General features: G+C 45.8%; 1 protein-coding gene across 1 annotated transcript in view; it reads right to left on the bottom strand.

Annotated features, from left to right (window-relative positions):
* Positions 1-3,608: 3,608 nt before the first annotated feature.
* The window catches only part of LAMC1 (laminin subunit gamma 1), a 77,413-nt gene continuing 62,867 nt past the window's right edge, over positions 3,609-18,154 (bottom strand). The window contains exons 12-28 of the mRNA XM_058842367.1: positions 17,413-17,634; positions 17,132-17,320; positions 15,541-15,786; positions 15,097-15,250; positions 14,528-14,670; positions 13,649-13,827; positions 13,338-13,494; positions 10,821-11,026; positions 10,355-10,434; positions 9,884-10,021; positions 9,552-9,696; positions 9,061-9,210; positions 8,552-8,666; positions 8,007-8,206; positions 7,619-7,777; positions 7,020-7,119; positions 3,609-6,643 (exon numbers count right to left, since the gene is read on the bottom strand). Of these exons, the coding sequence (XP_058698350.1) occupies positions 6,387-6,643; positions 7,020-7,119; positions 7,619-7,777; positions 8,007-8,206; positions 8,552-8,666; positions 9,061-9,210; positions 9,552-9,696; positions 9,884-10,021; positions 10,355-10,434; positions 10,821-11,026; positions 13,338-13,494; positions 13,649-13,827; positions 14,528-14,670; positions 15,097-15,250; positions 15,541-15,786; positions 17,132-17,320; positions 17,413-17,634 (2,840 nt within the window). The 3' untranslated portion in view covers positions 3,609-6,386. The remainder of the gene's footprint in view (positions 6,644-7,019; positions 7,120-7,618; positions 7,778-8,006; positions 8,207-8,551; positions 8,667-9,060; positions 9,211-9,551; positions 9,697-9,883; positions 10,022-10,354; positions 10,435-10,820; positions 11,027-13,337; positions 13,495-13,648; positions 13,828-14,527; positions 14,671-15,096; positions 15,251-15,540; positions 15,787-17,131; positions 17,321-17,412; positions 17,635-18,154) is intronic.

Here is an 18,154-nt window from a genome sequence, read left to right as displayed (position 1 = left end):
GAATGATTAACACTGAGCTCCTTTGAGCCTCTTACACTGCCCAACAGCCTCCAGACACTCCAGACACCTGGAGCTGAGTCACAGGGCTTTCCTCTGTGGTTCCTGGTGATCTCATAGGCACAGCCAGCCCAAACTCACCACATATCTGCACCTCCCTTTGCCAAATGTACCTGCCTCTGCTGATTGAGCCAACTCACTTCTATAAACAGGTTTCCTTTTAATTTCACTTGCTGTATCTTAACGCAGCTCACAACAAGGAACACAGTTTCCCAAATGCAACAGTGTAGTGGTGGGTTTTTGCATCTGAGATTGTTTTACCTGGTTTTCATTACTGTTTTTTTTAAGTGAGATAAAATTATTTATGGTGTTCCCACCAATTCAGCAGTTTTTAGGATCTACTCATACCTTTAAGGAGACACAATCCTTTCTGCTCTTAAGTACATCACTCATCCACAACACCTCTGCTGTGTCCTTCCCACCTGCTGACACTCCTCTGCTCAGGAAGGTTAGCTCCAGCAGCATGGTCCATTAACAGCAGTTCCCTTAGGTCTCACCCAGACCACATCCTTGGCTGACTTCCCTCTTGGAAAACCAACCCTCCCCATCAGGAAGCTTTTCCCTTATGTCTCCTCCATGTTATCTCTTTTTTCTCACTGTTGCCGCCCCACCTCTCATTCCACTTGTGCAAACAAGGCCATGACAGCTTGCTCCTCAGTCATCTCTGCTTATTGACTCAGATTACTCTCACCTTGTCATCTGCCACTATGCTTCAAGATGACCTTTGAAAAGCATATGCCATGAGACTACCAAAAATGTATTTCCTGAGGCCCTGATTTTCTAAACACATGCAATCTGGATGATTTGATCTGGAATCAGCAGCTGCCCACCACCCTCCACAGAGCAAATGTCCCACTGCAACCTGTTGCTATGGCAGCACCCTTGAGAAAAGATACTTGCACCAACATGATTAACAAAGATGTTTTACCTTTTAGAGTAAGCGGAAGTGTGAGCAAAGGGAGAAATAAAGAACCAGCTGTGCTCATCAGACACTGCAACGGAACAGTTTTATTTCACTGAAAAACCTCTGTCTTTTGTATCTGTTTCTGCAACACAAGTCCTTCTGAAGATGTTTTATGTTCATTCACAACAGAGCCAAAAAAAGCTGTTCCTGCAGGCAGACCTCAGTGGCTCACAAGTTCATCAGTCTTTGAGGATGTGGCTGTGGCAGAATTAACCACTCCAAAGCCAGTCTGAAACAACATAATAATCTAAATTTTGCTGAGGGTTGCTAGTGAAAAGTGATGGATGTGTAAAAACTCTGAAGTGACTGTTTTATTAATGTTAGCAAGGGAGAAAACCCATTTTGGTGACTTATGCCAAATGAACACCATGATGCGATGAGTCCTTGCAGCCCAGGTCAACCCTTGCAGCCCCAAGCCTCCTTCTGCAAGGGACCATCTATCTACCATGTCCTGCAGGAAGAAATCCTCTGGGATTTCCTCACAGTGTGGAAAATCAGTGGCCATGATGTGCTGGTTTCACGTGCAGCAATGGAGCCTGGACTTCAGACTCTCCTCTGACAGTTGGGTGCCCTGGGAAAAAGTCCTCATGACAGCCAGAGCCACCTGGAACAGAGATCAGGCAGCAGCTTTGCTGCAATGGGTAGAGACAGGCAGGGAGCAGGCAGGGATGATGCCGGTAGTGAGCAAGTAGGGCAGGGCAGGGCAGGGCAGCAGCAGTGGCGCAGCAAGGAGGTACTGTCATGTCTGGCCTTGCTTTGCCTGTGCACTGCCCGGACCAGCAAGGGGTGAGACAAACAGGAATGAAGGAAGAAGTCATTTCCATCCAACTGCATCCACTCTGTCACCATGCCAAGCCTCTGTGGGATTACTTTTACATGGCATTCCTGATGTTTCTGGGATGGGGGCACACTGAAGGTGTCAAGCCAGCAGCCAACTAGAAAAAATAACTAACCAGAATGTGGTCCAACATGTCATGGCTGCAGATGAGGAGTACAGGCCACTGCCAGCTCGAGGGGACAGCTGTATGACCTCCACTTCCTCAGATCCATGCAAACACAGTAGACAAGTCTCCTCCAAGCAGTTGTTCTGAGCACTTTTTAACTCATAACAGTATCTTGTCCTCCCCACAAGTGAGAGGGAACCCAGTTCAGGTCTGTCCAATCCCTCCCCATTGCCAGCTGCTTACCAGGCCCCTTGCCAGCCTCCTGTTTCTCCAGAGAGCACACGAGAGATGATGGAGTTTGAACCTGGGCAGTGAGAAGAAACACAGGGAACTGAAGGAGAATAAAGGCTACCAAGCATGGCTTGGTCACTGCTCAGCAAGGTGCCTGCCTCCTCACCCACCTTGATGTCAGGTACTGGCTACACTGAGTTGAGTATCTGAGGAAGGCATCTCTATTTGAGCACCCTGTAAACTATTATCAAGGTTCCTTGGAGCTGGGTCTGCTCCTTCCTGTAAGAGCTTTCTGAGTATCTACTTAGGTTACTCTTACCTCATCACCCTCCACTATATCCTCGAGAATTACCTCTGAAAACCACATGAAAACAAGTCTCATCCTCCTTCAAGATCATTGAGACATTTGCACAGTGCCCACAAAAAACTTCTAGAGATAAAAATCCAGAAGATAAAAAATAAAGGATACAGACTTGCTTCCTAATCTAAGCATTTCCCCTCAAAATGGTAAGAGGCTCCATGTCAACCTAAATCCCATGCAAGGTCAGAACTATCCCACCACCCAGTCAGCTCTGTGACTGCTCCCCACAATCCAGCTGAAACCTCAGCCAGATTTTACCAGCTGGGATTTGCTTCACACAAACATTGGCAAGGAACAAAAAGATGTATTTTAGAAAACAAATTAATTAGTGACAACTGAAGAATGAAAGGTTGAAAGTACACAAACTGACATGTAAAAATAAAAGGAATTTACCAGCTGAGATGGGATTAGCTCTGATGCAAGTTAATGAGACCTGTGCGTTTTCCTCTGCTGAGAAAAATAACAGAAATCCAGCTGGAGCTGTAAAACAAGTGTCAATGCAGAACAGCCTAGTTTCTTACCACTGCAATCTGTCCTTAAAAATTTGCTCAATTCAGGTCAGGCTCTGGGAGACAGGACCCAGCAACAACACAGAGCAGCCAGATTTGTGGCAGTTCCCAGTAATTTCAGCTTCTTTATTCAGGGTTTGTTTTTTTTTCTTTTCCCAGGAGCCCCATCCTTTTCTACCTGTTTAGTAAAAATGATTTTTCCCTTACAGTGCAAATAAACTCCCCCCCAGTTCCTCAGGGCTTTCCAGGAAGACAGTGCCACTCCAATAGCATCAGCACCTACAACATAGTATATTTTTAAGTCCTGGAAAACCAGCAGCTTAAAATCCATCACAGCCATGGCAGTGGAGCAGTGGACACAAAGAAAAACCATCATCCTTGTCATATGTATCCCACCACATGCATTTCTGAGTTTCTTCTCCCTTTTTCCCACACCAAACCAGGTTGTCTAAGGAGCAAGAGGTGAATCTTGCAACCAAGACACATCACCATCAATATCCTATCACCAAAAATAAAATAATACTCAACAGAATACCTAGGTATAAGGGGTTACAAATATTCAGACTTTATTATAAATAAGAAATACCGTTTTATACATAAAAACTGCAAGTGTTGCGTTTTATTCACCACCCCAGACAGCAAGACCACAGATCTGTGCTGGAGTGAAGGCACATACTGAGGAGGCCACAGTCAGGAATAAGGTGATGAAGAGATGTCATGCGTCATCCATGACACCCAGCACTCCACCAGCAGCTGTCACATCATCACATTATGTAAAGAAATAACTGGACTTATACAATGAATAATGGCTGTAATGAAGTACTGATTAACAGATTGCTTATAAAGATTTTCTTTTATTTAAAAATAAAATTCTGTTAAAAACGGCTTAAGAAAAAAAACCAAAAACCCACAAGAAAGCAGGAAACCTTAGGCCTGAGGTCAGCCAGGACATGCACACATCTTTGCATCTGTTCTTCTCACAGCCTCAGCAGAGGTGATGTGGTCACAGCTCTTCCCAGAGCACCCCAATGTCCCTGTGTGTGCAGGCACAGGGAGCCCTCCTCCAGAGGTGTTTCCAGGCAGGAGGGAAATTCCACAATCATTAAGGGAAGGGATTCAAGAGCCATGCAGACTTTGGGATACCAAATATCCTCTGTCTGCACTAAGCCTCCTGCTTTGCACAGTGATATCAAGATGCCCCCAAATGCAGCTCTCTGACCGCCTCAGCGCTGGTCTGGTCTCCCAACAGTACTACAGCTCCTCACAGCCCAGCTGCAAAACCACAGCCCCCGTTCAACTCCTGGCACAGCATCCCAGGGGACAAGTGACACAGAACTGGGTGCTGCAGGCATCATGGGGGGCAGGGCTGGCTTTGGAGACAGGGATGGAAAGCATCCACCTGACAGGCAAAGATGGGTGCTGGCGATACGATACAGGGAAGCAAGCAGGAGCCCAGGTAGAAGAAATCCCAAGTTTTAAGAGAATGATATAGAGAGAAGTGATACATGGTGCACATGCCCCAGTGGCTACAGGGGAAAGCACACAGAGGAGGCCAGGCTGTGCGACTCTGGAAATATGGCTGAGTATATTTACACACACATACACACACACGAGAGACTTCCTCACACTATAATCATGATAAAAAAAACAGAAACAAAAAAATCACATTCACACAAAAAACATAAATTTGAAATAATTAATAGCACCAGTGTGTGTCAGATAATAAGTTCTTCCCCGATACACAAACGTACAAAGTTGCATAGTGTTTAAAGATAGATATATATACTGGATCTCAGGGAAAGCGGGGAGGGATGCCAGGCTGGAGGCAAGGAAGAAGCTGCAGAGGATGCTCTTGTCTGGGAGCAAGGGGCTCCTTGCCACACCCACCCAGCACCAATGAGCACTGCCTGAGGAGGGAGCCTGCAGGGAAGCAATGTGAGTGGTGTAAAAGGCAGAGCTGGTGCCTGAGCCTGGCCTGAGGTCCCAGCACTGCAGCAGCTTTACAGTGACTGGGAGATCTGGAGGCAAAAAGAAAGGAGGGCACTAGGAAATTCCAGCTCTTCCTCCCAGCTTTGAAACAGGCAAACGCCAGAGCAATGGCAGGAGAGATAAAAATCCCACTGTCCTCCTCCAGGAAAAACATGGGAAGAAAAAAAAAAAAACCTTTCCATTTCCACTCATGTGCCCCCTTCCTTCCCCATCCAAAGACATTCAGCATGGAGGCCAGTGCAGCTGTTGGAGCTCTCTGGATGACAGCTCTCCTCTTCAGCAAGACTTGTCCTGCTTCAACAAACTCATCTGTCAGTCACATTTCAAGCCCAGAAAACCAGATCCTGTGGAAATTCAGTAGCAACAGATGGAAGTGCAGCTTGTGGCTTCCACACTCTGGCAGTCTGGACTACCCAGCAGGCAGCAGCTTTCAATCCAGATCCAAAACTTCTCCACAGAAGTGGGACTGGCGAAACCCATCACTCCACCAGTATCCCATCTTCCCAAAGAGCTCCAATCAGAGGCTGCCTTTTTCTCATAGCAATGCATCATCACAGAAAGCATTTCAGAAAGAGGCTTCAGATATTTTGTCAAAGACTACCAACACTGTTGGACTGGCCACTAAGTAATGATGAAAAAAATAAATTCACAGGGTTAGAAGTTGGGAAGAAGGATCTGAATTGAGTGCAGCTATACTGGCTATTACAGTAATACTTTGGTAGCCATCCCCTTCCTTCATAGGGGGCTTCAAAGAGCTCCAGGACTGAGGATTTTACAGTCAAAGGGAGAAAACAGGAGAGAAAGTTGTGTTAGTTTTGCCTTGCTGTATACAGCTCACATAGTTATTTCTGAACCACAGTATAAAGTCCAGAGCATCTCTCATCCTTGCACTAATCTAAGGGAAACTGTGTCTGAGGAAGGGGCAAAGGTAGAGAGCTCAGGAAAACAATCTATATAAAAAACCCCTTTGATGCCCAAAGATGGATATTTAATTAATTTGCTTCTCAAAAAAACCCAACCAACCAAAGAAACAAAAAACACCAACAAAAAACCCAAAATAAAACAAAAACAAAACAAACAAAAACCAGAAAAACCCCAAAACAAAACTAACAACAACAACAAAAAAAAACAAACCCCAAAACAAAAACCAAAACCCCAACCAAAACAAAAAAAAACCCCTTTCAACTTATCCTGATTTGAGAAGAAAACAGTGGCTGCGAGCAGCGAAGAGTTGGGGATTTGGAGACGGTAATGTGTGTTAAGGCACTCCATGGCCAAACATGGCTGAATCACCACTCACCACAGCGATTCCCCCCACCCCTAGCACGCCCTTAGGGTTTCTCAATGGACGGGGTGTTGAAACAGCCAGATGGCAAGGTTTTCCTGATGTCTTCCAGGTTGCTAATGTCCTTCAGGATGTCTTCAATGTCCCTGTTGTAGGCCTGTATCGCATCATCTTGCTTCTTGGCTTCTCTCTCAAGGAAAGACACTTTCTGGTCCAGGTCACTATCTTTCATCTGGTCTTTGGCACTGTTCAGGGTACCTTCAATTTCATTCAATTTGTTCAAGTCCACAGTCTCCAGTTGCCCTAAAATCCAGAAGCAAACAGTGAAGTGCATTAAAACCCCTTTGACATCCTGGGTGCTCGCATGGCTGAGCCCACAGCAGATCTCCATTGGGCCATCTCTGCATTAGAGACAGCATCTTAAACTGGACCAGCAATATGGGTAACATCTCTACTGCCTCAAGAAGTCTTCAGTTTTCAGAAAACCAACACAGAACATTGCCCAAGAAACTCTGAGGCTACTTAAGAAAGAAAAAAACCCAAAGTCCTTGCCAAAACTACACAAACCCCATTTCAAGAGATCAACAGATCCATCTGGTTCCTCAAACAATATTGGCCTGAAAGCCAGCGCACATCAGGAAAAACTCAAAGGCATAGAGCACATTAAAGACAGTACTACCTAGTTGATCCAGCAGGTCATTAATGACAGTGAGTAGGCTGTTCACGGAGTTCTTAGCTTTTCTTGCATTGTCTTCTGCCTCCTGGGCAGCCTGTGAGGCCTGTAGGATATAAAAAAATAAGTGAGAGCACAAAAAAGGTGTAGAGGTTACAGAACTGTTGCCTCTCTTCTGCACATAGTCACCACGTTGCTGCCTCCTCACTCCAGGATAACAATCCTGCACAAAGATCTTTATTACAGGGCTGGGAAGAAGACTGATAATCTTCAAGTGAATTGGTTTTCTGAATATTTCAGGATGAGGATCCCTGAAAACTGAGAAGGATTTTGCAGTAAAAGCCACAATGGAATCAATAGGGCTATACAGTCAGGTTTTAGTTAAAATAAAAGGAAAAGTAGCTCTCAAATTCCAGCAAGAAGCCTATGCTAATGCACTAGAACTTGTCTCCTTTTTAATCTCACTTAAAACTTGGAAGAATCGGAATACTAGCTGGACCCAGCACTGTCTTTGCAAGAGGAGAACAGGAGGAAAGCCTTCATTGCCAGGACAGCAAGGAGAATGCAGCTCCTACCCACTGCTGTCACCTGCCAGCAGCACTTACCTCGCCTGCCATCTTCATATCCTGCTCAGCACTGGCCTGCTTCCGCTTCAGCTCTTTTTCTGCATCCTGCAGCTGCTTCATCACGTCATCCACCTCCCTGGCCAGTCCTGTCACGTGAGCAAAGGTCTTGTCGGCTTCGGCTCTGGTAGCAGCAGCACTCTACAGCCAACAGATGGGAAAGGATGCACAAAGGTGGTGAAGGTGCAGAACTTCCTTCAGTCAAAACCTCTTTCTCATCAAAATGCACTGATTTCCTATCTTGCCACATTTTGCACTTGCAGTGAGGAATACAGCAGAGAGCACACAGGGCTCACCAGGAAATACTGTAACAGGAGTTCATGCAATCACACAGGAGGATCTCAGTGGGGGTGAGGTGCAGCAGACCCACCTTCTGAACGGAGCTGGCAATTTTCTCAGCATCATCTGCTCTGGCCTTGGCCTCGCGGGCATCAGCAGCAGCATTGCCCAGTGCCAGCTCTGCCTGGTGTGTCTTGTTGTTGGCCTCTGCAATGGTCTGGCTGATGGCAGGGATTTTCTTCAGCGCCTCCTCAGCTGCTGTCTTGTTATCATTCACCCGCCTGTCAAAGTCTGAGGGGGGCAAATCAGATCTTTATCACATGCTCCAGAAGAGCCTTGGGATGCTCCTTTGATCAAGCTACCCAAGGATTTGCTGCCCCGACATTGGAGGGATGAAGAGTAAACTGGGGTCAGCTCTCCTTATTGCACATCTTCTGATGCTAAATAAGGATGTTAAAAGGAAATTTCCAGTCCCTGAAAACATTTATATTTTTTCTTTAAAGTAAAACAAGCCAAAAGAACACACCCAACACCCAGGTAAGGACAATAGCAGGGCCTCTTTAACCAGAATATCATACTGCCAAGTGACTTGTCGCACTAGGACTGAAGGATTCACTCCAAGTGCATCCTCTTTACCTTTCAGATTGCTGAGAATGGTATTGGCCTCCTGTAGTGTGCCACTGCTCTTCCGAGCAGCTTCTTCAGCCAGGGCTTTTGCTGCATCTGCTCGAGCCAAGAGCTGGTCTGCAGTCTGAGGAGACATGACATGTATCAATGTATTCCCACTTTCTGAAGGACAATTGTGTAGGCGTTTGAAAAAGCACTGTTAACCTCAAACAACAGTGCCATCCAGAACAGCAGTGCCTCCTCTGGGACCAGATGAATGTAGGTACTTTGGGAATACTGTTCTGAATACAAAGTTGACATCACATCTGGCAGATATCTCCTATTCTCCCATACAGCCTCAAAGCCATTGTTTTTAACAGCCTTCTGCATCTCCTTTCTGGGGCCATTCTTCAGCATTCTTATAATCAATAAGTAACACTAAGACTGAGTAAGATGAAATCATTTACATCTGGTCAGTTACTTGTCTTCGCCGTATTTTTTTTCCCAGGGAACAAAAGCCTGAACAACACGGAACTGACCTGCTGCTCTGTCTTCCCTTTCTCCAAGAGGTTCTTTACTTCTAGCTCCTTTCCTTTCATATCTTCTCTCAAGTCCTCATAATCTTTTAGCTTCCTGGCAATTAGTTGATCCAGTTCTTCTGCTTCCTTATTGATCTTATTTGCTTCATTCTGCAGGTGGAAATCATACACACAGATTCCTGAATGCTAAAGAATTCCCGAACAGGTGGTGAAGTTTTCCGCTTCTACATTCAAGCCAAGATGTTTGGCAAACATTTCACTCAAGATTTTTGTCCTTCAGAAACTGGGGGAGGTGGGGTTTATGTAGGTGATTTTCTGCATTTAAATATCCTGCATGAGTGTCGGAATTGTGTAAAAGCTGAATTATGCCTAGATAGACAAAAAACCCACAGAGCGTTCTTATGCAGGGAATATTAGCAGAGCACAGGCAAGGTATGCCAGCAACCTAGCAATCTTCAGGAAATACTGCACATGATGGTGGTCACATGTACCTCTAGCCCTGTGGAATCCACAGTAGGCAGGCTGGTGAGATTAGCATATATCTCCAGGGCTCTGTTTCCAGCTTCCTCTGCCTCCACAAGCACCTTGTTGGCCTGTTTCTCTAGGTCTTGAGAAATATTCTTTGCTTGACTGTACCTGAAAAATCCCCAAGGATACAGTTATGTAACAATATTTTTTGTAGAACTGAACTTAGTAAAAGACTGGAGAGGCTAAGAAATTGAAAATCACCTCCCACAACATCCAAAGCATACAGAGGGTTGCCTTAGTTTTAAGCACTGCTCTAAAGTCAGAAAATAAAAGCAATTTTCTGTCACTGACTCACTTCTGGTTGAGCTCATCAATATCAACTGCAGTTTGGTTTTCTCCAGCCAGGGTCTTTATCAGCAGTTGATATGCTTCTGTGGAAGTATCATTTGCAGCCTTGGCTGTGTGAACAATCTCATCAGCTTCCTTTTTGTGCCTGGACAAGATGTCAGAAGAAAAACAATGCCATTGGATTTGTCAGCCAATAGTTTTTATCCTCAGTTCTTGATTATATTCTCTCTTACTTTTCCTTTTTTCCTTCCCCCAGATTTACATATGGGAGATCCTGAAATATTTGCAGTGGAAAATGGTTGCCATGTCTGTCATCCACATGAGTAATTTTTGCCCTCAGTGCTACAGCCATCATCCCTCAGTCTCTTAAGCAGCAAAGGGTGTGTGTTTCCTACCCAGCAAATGAAATTCTGCTTCCCCCTTGTAGGGAAGAGCAGGGCCCTAACATAGGCCATGAGCATTTCTTGCCACAGCCTACCTTTCTGCCAGCTTACGGGCCTCTTCTGCCAAGAGAGTCATGTTGTTGGGGTCCCCAATTTGCTCTGGAGATGTAATGGACTGGAAAAGAAAAAGAAAGGGAAAAAAAATCCTTAAAGCTCTTTTTGCAACTTTTATTTGTCTTTGCTTTAAGTATTTATTGTCATGATCTAAATGCTTAGAGATGTGTCTAACCTACTTCTCACTTTTCTTAAGCCCATGCCATGTCCACCATGGGTTATCCTTCGAAAAACAATGGTACTAATATTTATTTAGGACTTTTAATGTTGTTTTGGGCTAAGACGCAATCTGTGACTGACAGTAGTGAACTTCCTTCATTGATTTCCCATGGTCTTGATGCAAATTTGCTGTGCAAGGGAGAGAGCAAGTGGAGAAACACACCAGAGGCACAGAAGGAAAGGCCCTCACCCTCTCCCAGCTGTGTGGGATCTCAGCAGCACACTCACCACATTGACAGCTGCCATCTTGGCCTTCTCCAGCATATCAGAAGCCAAGCTGATCAGGTCCTCAGTGTCCTCCACCCGCACCCGCGCCTGCTCCGCCAGGTTCTCTGTGTCCTGCACCGTGCCCTGGATGTTCCTCAGCCTGTTGAGTTGACTCACTAAGCTGCTGTTGATGTCTCTGAGACGATCCATGAGGCCCTGATCTACGTCTGAAGCACATGACAGAAAAGAGAGGAAGCAAAATTAATTAGAGCAGGAAGAGAAGCTGGAGCAGCAGTTTACCACTGCAGGCAATGTGTTGGTAGGTTAATCCCCTACTGAAAGGGAACTAGGTAAAGCCATTTCACAAGTCACTTAGTTTGAGATCAAAGTCATAATCAGAACGTGCACCAAACAGGAGAAATGAAAAGCCATTTACTGCTAATAAGACAATCCTGCTGGGTGTTGGAACTGACCCTAATGGGAGACTCTGTGTTCAGAATCATGTTTTACCTCTCTTGTTGACTTAAAATGACAACAGAGCTGTTCCTCAATGGGTACAAAATGTCTGTTTTGTGAATTCTCTTTAGCTTATCCCCTAGAAAATCAGCAGAGATGGAGGAATAGTGCAGACATACATTTGTCCATACTCAGGGCAACAATGGCTACTCCAAAGAAAGACATAACGAGCTCCATACAGAACAGCTAGGAGCTGTGTGGAATAGCAAACCCACTCCAAACTCTCTCCAAACCAAAGGTTTGACAAAAGCTGGCAGGATAGAGCCTTGGTTCTCACATATGCAGGACTTGTAATGCACCCAAACTTCACCAAATTTTTGGACCATCAGGTAACTCCCCACAACAGCATTTTAATAATGGAGGCATCACAGCACAGGTATGTGCTTCAAACCAAGGCAGCTACTTTTGAAAAGCTGAGAGTATTACCAAGAATTAAAGTGCAAGCAGAAGCCCACAGAACTCCAAAATTAAGAGTGGTCAAATACCTTGACCTTGCAGCACATCTTAAGTATTGAACGTGAACATCTGACACATTTATAAAACATACTACCACAGAGAAACAAAAATTACTTCTATAGGTGTGCACAGATTTTTGCAAGGGTAGTTTTTGTTGCATTTACCTTGCCCTCTTAGTAAGAGAAGAACCTGGAGCTGGGGAAGGGTCTGGAGCATAAGTCTCATGATGAGCAGCCGAAGGAGCTGGGAGGGGTTGAGCCTGGAGAAAAGGAGGCTCAGGGGGAACCTTCTGGCTATCCACAACTCCCTTACAGGAGGGTGCACCCTGAGAGGTAGGGCTCTGCTCCTAAGGAACAGGGACAGGATGAGAGGAAACAGCTTCAAGCTGTGCCTGGGGAGGTTAGGGTTGGATAGCAGGAAAAATTTCTTCACTTCAAGGGCTGTCCAGCCCTGGTACAGCTGCCCAGAGGAATGGTGGAATCACCATCCCTGGAGGTGGATGTGGCTCTTGGGAACATGGGTTAGTGGTGGCCTTGGCAGTGCTGGGGGACAGGGAACAGTTGGACTTGATCTTAAGGGTCTTTCCAAATTAAATTATTCTACTATTCCAAGACAGAGAGACAGATCGAAAATTCCATCACAAAATCAAATCCATCCTCTCATCTTTCTCCAATCCCCATTCTGCTAGCCCCTTATGTGGGAGTATTATCTAGGCACAGATGCCAAGCAGGCAGTATAAATCTACCTCAGTTAAAGCTGAGAAAAGCATAAGCAATCATTCTCACTGGCAGGAATCTTCCAAAACAAATGCCAGCATTAGATACATGCTAACTTTTTCCCAGCTTCACACAAAAGGGACAAACTTTCCCAAAGTGGGTTGAAATCAATGAACCAACATCTTTTGCTGCAAAGTCAATAGTCTTCTTCAGGGTTGGTTCTCTTTTCCAAAACATGCATCATCTTATACATTTAAGAGACCCTAAGGACAAACTACTGTCACAGACATGACAAACATCATGCTCACAGACATCCCATGGTAGGGGTGACAACACAAGAATCAATTTGAAACAGAATGTAACAGGAAAAATAACTCTTCAGAATATTCTACACTTTCTGGTGGGATAATTCAGTTTGCCATCAGGATTTTGAAGCCTTCATTCTGATCACTGATATATCTGATATCCCAACAAGAACTACTTAATCCCAAGATGTCTGAGGAAATTTAAAGCATAATAAGTATACTGGAAAGTTTTCTCCTTCTTTAACAAATGAAATCCTCCTTTGCATTGAGAAAAGAGGGTAACACATAAAACACTTCCATCCACACAGAACTAGAGACAGATCTTTACTTCTGTGTGCAGCAAAGACTGCTGGTAGAATAGCATGAATAAAAGCACAGCCACTGTTGTTTTGAAAATAACATTCACTAACTCAGTGCTGCCTGAAATTGCTGTCAATCTTGGAGCACAGCACCGGTTTGAAATAAAACATGCTGTCTCCAAAGGGAACAGGAACATCAGGCAAAGAACTGATTTAGCTGGTCCATGCCTGATCAGGTCAACTCACCTTTGCTCTTTTGTGCTTCATGGAGTAACTCTGTAACTTCTCTTTCTGCCTGCTTCAACCTCTCTTCAAAGGCTTCATCAGTTACAGTTTCTTCTCTCGTACCCAGATTTGCTATAATATTTTCCAACTCCAGCAGTCTTTGACGCTGCTCTGCTACCTACATGAGAGGAACAGAGCACAGCTATGACTCAGCAAAGCACCTTGAGCCTCTCTGCTTTCAGCAACCACCAACAGCCATGGGCCAGCATGCTGCACAAGTGGACACATGCCACCATCTCCAGCAGTACCAACAGCAGTGTCTGTGGCGTTACCTTATCTTTCACTAATCTGTAACAGGCTGGACACTCCTGGCAGCCTGGCCACGAGCGGTTGTAGAAATAGTTCTCCTCACACTGGTTGCAGCGGCTACCCACGAAGCCTTCCTTGCACTCACAGTGACCGTTCTCCCGGCACTGCAGGGACTGCGAGCCCTCAGGATCACAGTCACAAGCTGCAGGGAAGTTAAACCTCAGTCAGACTGCAGTAGAGGCAGAAACACCAGAAAACTCATAGGATAAGAGGATATCCTTAATACCCTAAAACACCTGTATGAGCTATGGGGCAGAAACCCACAGCTGGACCTCATTCCTGACTGTAGTGCTTCTACTCACAAGAAGGATCCAACATTCACTCTGTGTGTTCAGTGTTATTATTACCTCTCCCACAAAGCATCATTCTACCCCACTGCACTATAAGCAACTGCAGTTACTTTTCCTGCTCTTTACAGGCAGGGATATCAATGAGGAAAGTTTGGATCATCCCTCTTTGCAATCATGTTTACAAGATCAGTTGCTCCTCAAGACAGAACCTGTATACTGAGGACACCTGCAGAGTAACTGTGAAGGAACACACTAGAAAACAGGGCTGTTGGAGGCTAAGATGCAGAGAATGTGTTTACACCAAGGATAAACAGGTATCTACTAAGTTGGATATCTAGTGAGTTGGATAAGAAAAAAGTAACAAAAGAAGGAGATAAGCTATAGCACAGAAATCAAATTTCATCATCCACAGTGTGGACATAAAAGTGCCAACTTCTGCTGTGATGAGGAGCAAGGTGACAAAATACCTTCCTAGAGGTAGAAGGAAAGCAAAGGCAAGGTTGGGTGTGTAACATCCTTCCAAAGTGCCTCGCTGTGGCCCCTGAGACTTACGTTTACAGCCTTCAGAGCCAAAGCCGAAGTGGTTTGCCTCACATCTATCACAATGCTGGCCGGTGACACCTGGCTGGCACTCGCACTGCCCTGTTTGGATGTCACACTGCCCACTGGTGGAGCCCAGCACGTGGCAGTTGCACCTGGGGGAGGCAGACACACATCAGATGTGACACAGAAAGGACATGTGGAGCAAAGTGCCCCTCTGAAGAGCACAGCTCAACATTTGCATTTGCCAAAAGCCATTTTTCTTGCTGCAGGCGAGGCACTGAGCTTCTGAACCATGCAAGGTCACTTGCTGCCTGCACTAAAGAAGAACCCAAGAACCTCTGCTACAATCACAAAGTCATGCAGCAGTTTTCTATTTAAAACCCTGATTTAAAGCTCTTTATAAAGAGCTATTTATAAGTCAGGCTTTTTGTACAGCCTTCGTAGCTGCTCCCTGACTACTGCTCCCCCCCACCCACAGCAGCAGAGGCATACCTGTTACTTGTGGCAAACATCACATTCCTGCACAACGTAAGCACAGACCCTCCAGGGTCTCTGCCCCAAGCCAAGACAAACCTCACCTCTCACAGCCACGTCCACTCTGGAGGTTGAAGAATCCAGGCTCACAGGCACTGCAGTCCCTCCCAGTGACATGAGACAAGCACTCACACTGCCCAGTCACTTGATTGCAAATCGTCTGCTGATTCACTGTGCCATAGGGATTGCAGTGACAAGCTGCAAAAATAAAAAGGTACGGAGAAATGTGCACAAAGTTAGAAATCCCTTGTGGTGTTGGTACTTACCCTAATGGGCCTGGATCCAAACCACATGGCCACCCAGCACCTGCATTGCACAATGCTTTTGCCTTGATAGCACTAAGTGCCCACAAACACAAGGATTTTAGCAAGCTCAAACCACCAAATCAGGATAAAGCCACACATTGCTGCTAATGGGCACAAGTGACAGCCTGACAGCAGCTCTTGGGGACAAAACCATTTTTAAATGCAAGAAGAAGCAAGTCTCACCTCTGCACTTGTCAGAGGGGTCAGGGGCCAGGGGGTTCCCGAAGAAGCCATCCTTGCAGCGGTCACAGTAAAAGCCAGCAGTGTTGTAGATGCACTTGAGGCACTCGCCGGTCTGGCGGTCACAGTTGCCCACAGCATTGGGGTCGATGTTGTTGTTGCACTGGCATAGGCGGCAGGGCCTCACGGCACCTTTTTGGCCCAGTGGGTCTCCGAAATAGGCATCATCACACAGCTCACACCTCTTGCCTGGGACACAATACAGACATGGGTGCTGCAGCAGAAAGCCCTTTGCTGCCATCTCACATGGATTCAGCAGTGCCTTCTGAAAAGTAAACTCTTCAGCTTCTTCCCTTTCATCCTTCTTTTGGGGCCAGATACAAATCCCTCCTCATCGCTAAATTCAAGTTGATTTTTCACTTTGCATTATGAACTTTGAATTATGAATTATTTTCATTCTTCCTTTCCCTCCTATCTCTTTAAGCCAAACCTATTTGCTGCAATTTGTTCTTAATTTAAGAATCTGAATGGGTAGAGTTCCATGGGGCATCACTGCACCAGGAAGCTCCTCTGCCAATGAGACCTGCCGAACCTCCACAGGCAGCCACTGAAGCATCTGATTCAGTAGCTCCCTACACTTATTGCAGATCTGACCTTGCCAGCCAGTTATGAGCTCCATTTCTTGGACAGTTCTTGCACAAACAAACCCCCTTTTTCCTCACACCCCAAAAAGGTGGCGTGAGCCAGGAGGAACTCCTCTGTAATCACATACCTACAAGAAAGATCAGCTGCTACACACACTTGAGCTGAAGGGAACCTGGGGCCTGGATTCTGCTTCAATTCACAATGCAGTGGCATTCACAGGAACCCCCATGAGCTGCTTATGTGCTTGGTCAGAGGCTTTCCTAAGCATTCAAGAATTTACAGGTATTCTTTACTTTGGATTCTGCCATGCCAAGCATAAAGTCAGCAGAGAAGCATGAAGGCTGCCAACCATCCTACAGCTTCTTTGCTGGTTGCAGGCAGAACAAAAGTTTCTGCTTAACAACTCAGCTACATGCTTGGACTTCACAGCTTATTGCTAAGAAAAAAAGATCTGCATCTGTTCACATATTTCTCCTTAAAATTGCTGAGCACTAGTTTGATCCTGTATTTTTTTGGGCAGTGTTCATGAGTCACTGCAGCCTTCCTGCTCTTCCTAGGAAGCATCCTGTAGTGCCTTACTCGCTGGCAAACTGCACCTTCTAATTTTATTTCAGTTTGACCTACCTTCCTGGCTCTTTTAAATCTATTTTCTGCTCAACACCATGCCATCATCAGAGCTCTAATGGAAGGCAGTATGGCTCTCCTATACAGCACAGAAATGGTCAGACTTTTTAGATCAAGCCTTTTGTTCTCAAGAAACAGGCATGAAAAATACGTGAAGCCCCAAGCCTCACACAGGACAAAAAATAGGGCTGAAGAAGGTAGGATTTGGACCAGAAGACACAGCAGCTTTCAGAGCTACTCGCTGTGGATCAGAGAACAAGAACTACCAGGAGACACATTTTCACAAGCATGTGGATGTAGAAAAAGATATTTTGTAGGAACACACCTGTAGTGCCAGCCTGACAGCTGGTGCACACAACCTCCTTGGTGCGGGGCACAACGGCACAGCTTGAGATGCCTGGGCACGGGCAGGGCTGGCAATCTGAGGCTGTGCCAGCTGTGGCATCGCCATAATACCCATCGCTGCACTTCTCACAGTGAGTCCCTGCTGTGTTATCCCTGCAATTGCACATGCCTGGAATAGAGAAGGACATGTCCAATTCACTGTCCAATCCAGAAAAGAAGAACCATCCTCTTGTTTCACCCCATTTGCTCAGCCCCCCTTACCCGTCTCGGGATCACATGTCTCGCTGTGCCCGTTGCATGTGCAAGGCACACAGGGGCTGTAGGGCCCGAGGCTTGGGGTCTCTCGCCGGTACCCAGAGGTGCAACGCTCACAGAACTGCCCCTCATATCCCACTGGACATGAGCAGCTCTCCACCCAGGCCACAGGCACACCGGGTCCGGGACGAGCACTTGTGATGGTGACATCATCCAGGTGACCGGCACCTAGAAAGCACCGAGGGGAAAACCCTTTGTAACCAAAAAGGCTATCATCACTGTTTCTCCAAACACAGCTGAATGGTGTGAGGGACAGACAGCTGGCCACTTGCAGTTGGTGAGTCAAGATGCAAAACCTCCAGGAAGGTTTAGAGAGATGAGAAAAGATGCACTAGAGCTCACCAAGGGAACATGCAGGGTAGGAAAGCTGAGAATGACAATATCAAGGAAAATCTGAGAACAGCAGGTGAGCAAGTACAGTCAATTAAAATGAAGTTATATTTTACATGTGTATGGTTTCCACTTCCAAATCAAATACCAAAATCAATTCCTGGCTTTCAAGACAGAACAGACCATGTCTCTATTTTAATACACTGCAAACCACACCTTGGGATAAACTCTTCAACTATTCCTCTCAAGCCATTCCCTCCTCTGGCATTTCAGCATTTTCCTCCTCTACTGCCAGCCTCTACCCTGGAGCAAAACAGAGCCCAGACACAACATAGCTGGCTTTTAATTTATACCACTG

This window comes from Poecile atricapillus, chromosome 7 (genome assembly GCF_030490865.1).
Source record: "Poecile atricapillus isolate bPoeAtr1 chromosome 7, bPoeAtr1.hap1, whole genome shotgun sequence".
Taxonomy (NCBI): domain Eukaryota; kingdom Metazoa; phylum Chordata; class Aves; order Passeriformes; family Paridae; genus Poecile; species Poecile atricapillus.
The sequence above is the reverse complement of the archived record's forward strand: the minus strand, read 5'-3'. Positions and strand labels throughout refer to the sequence as shown.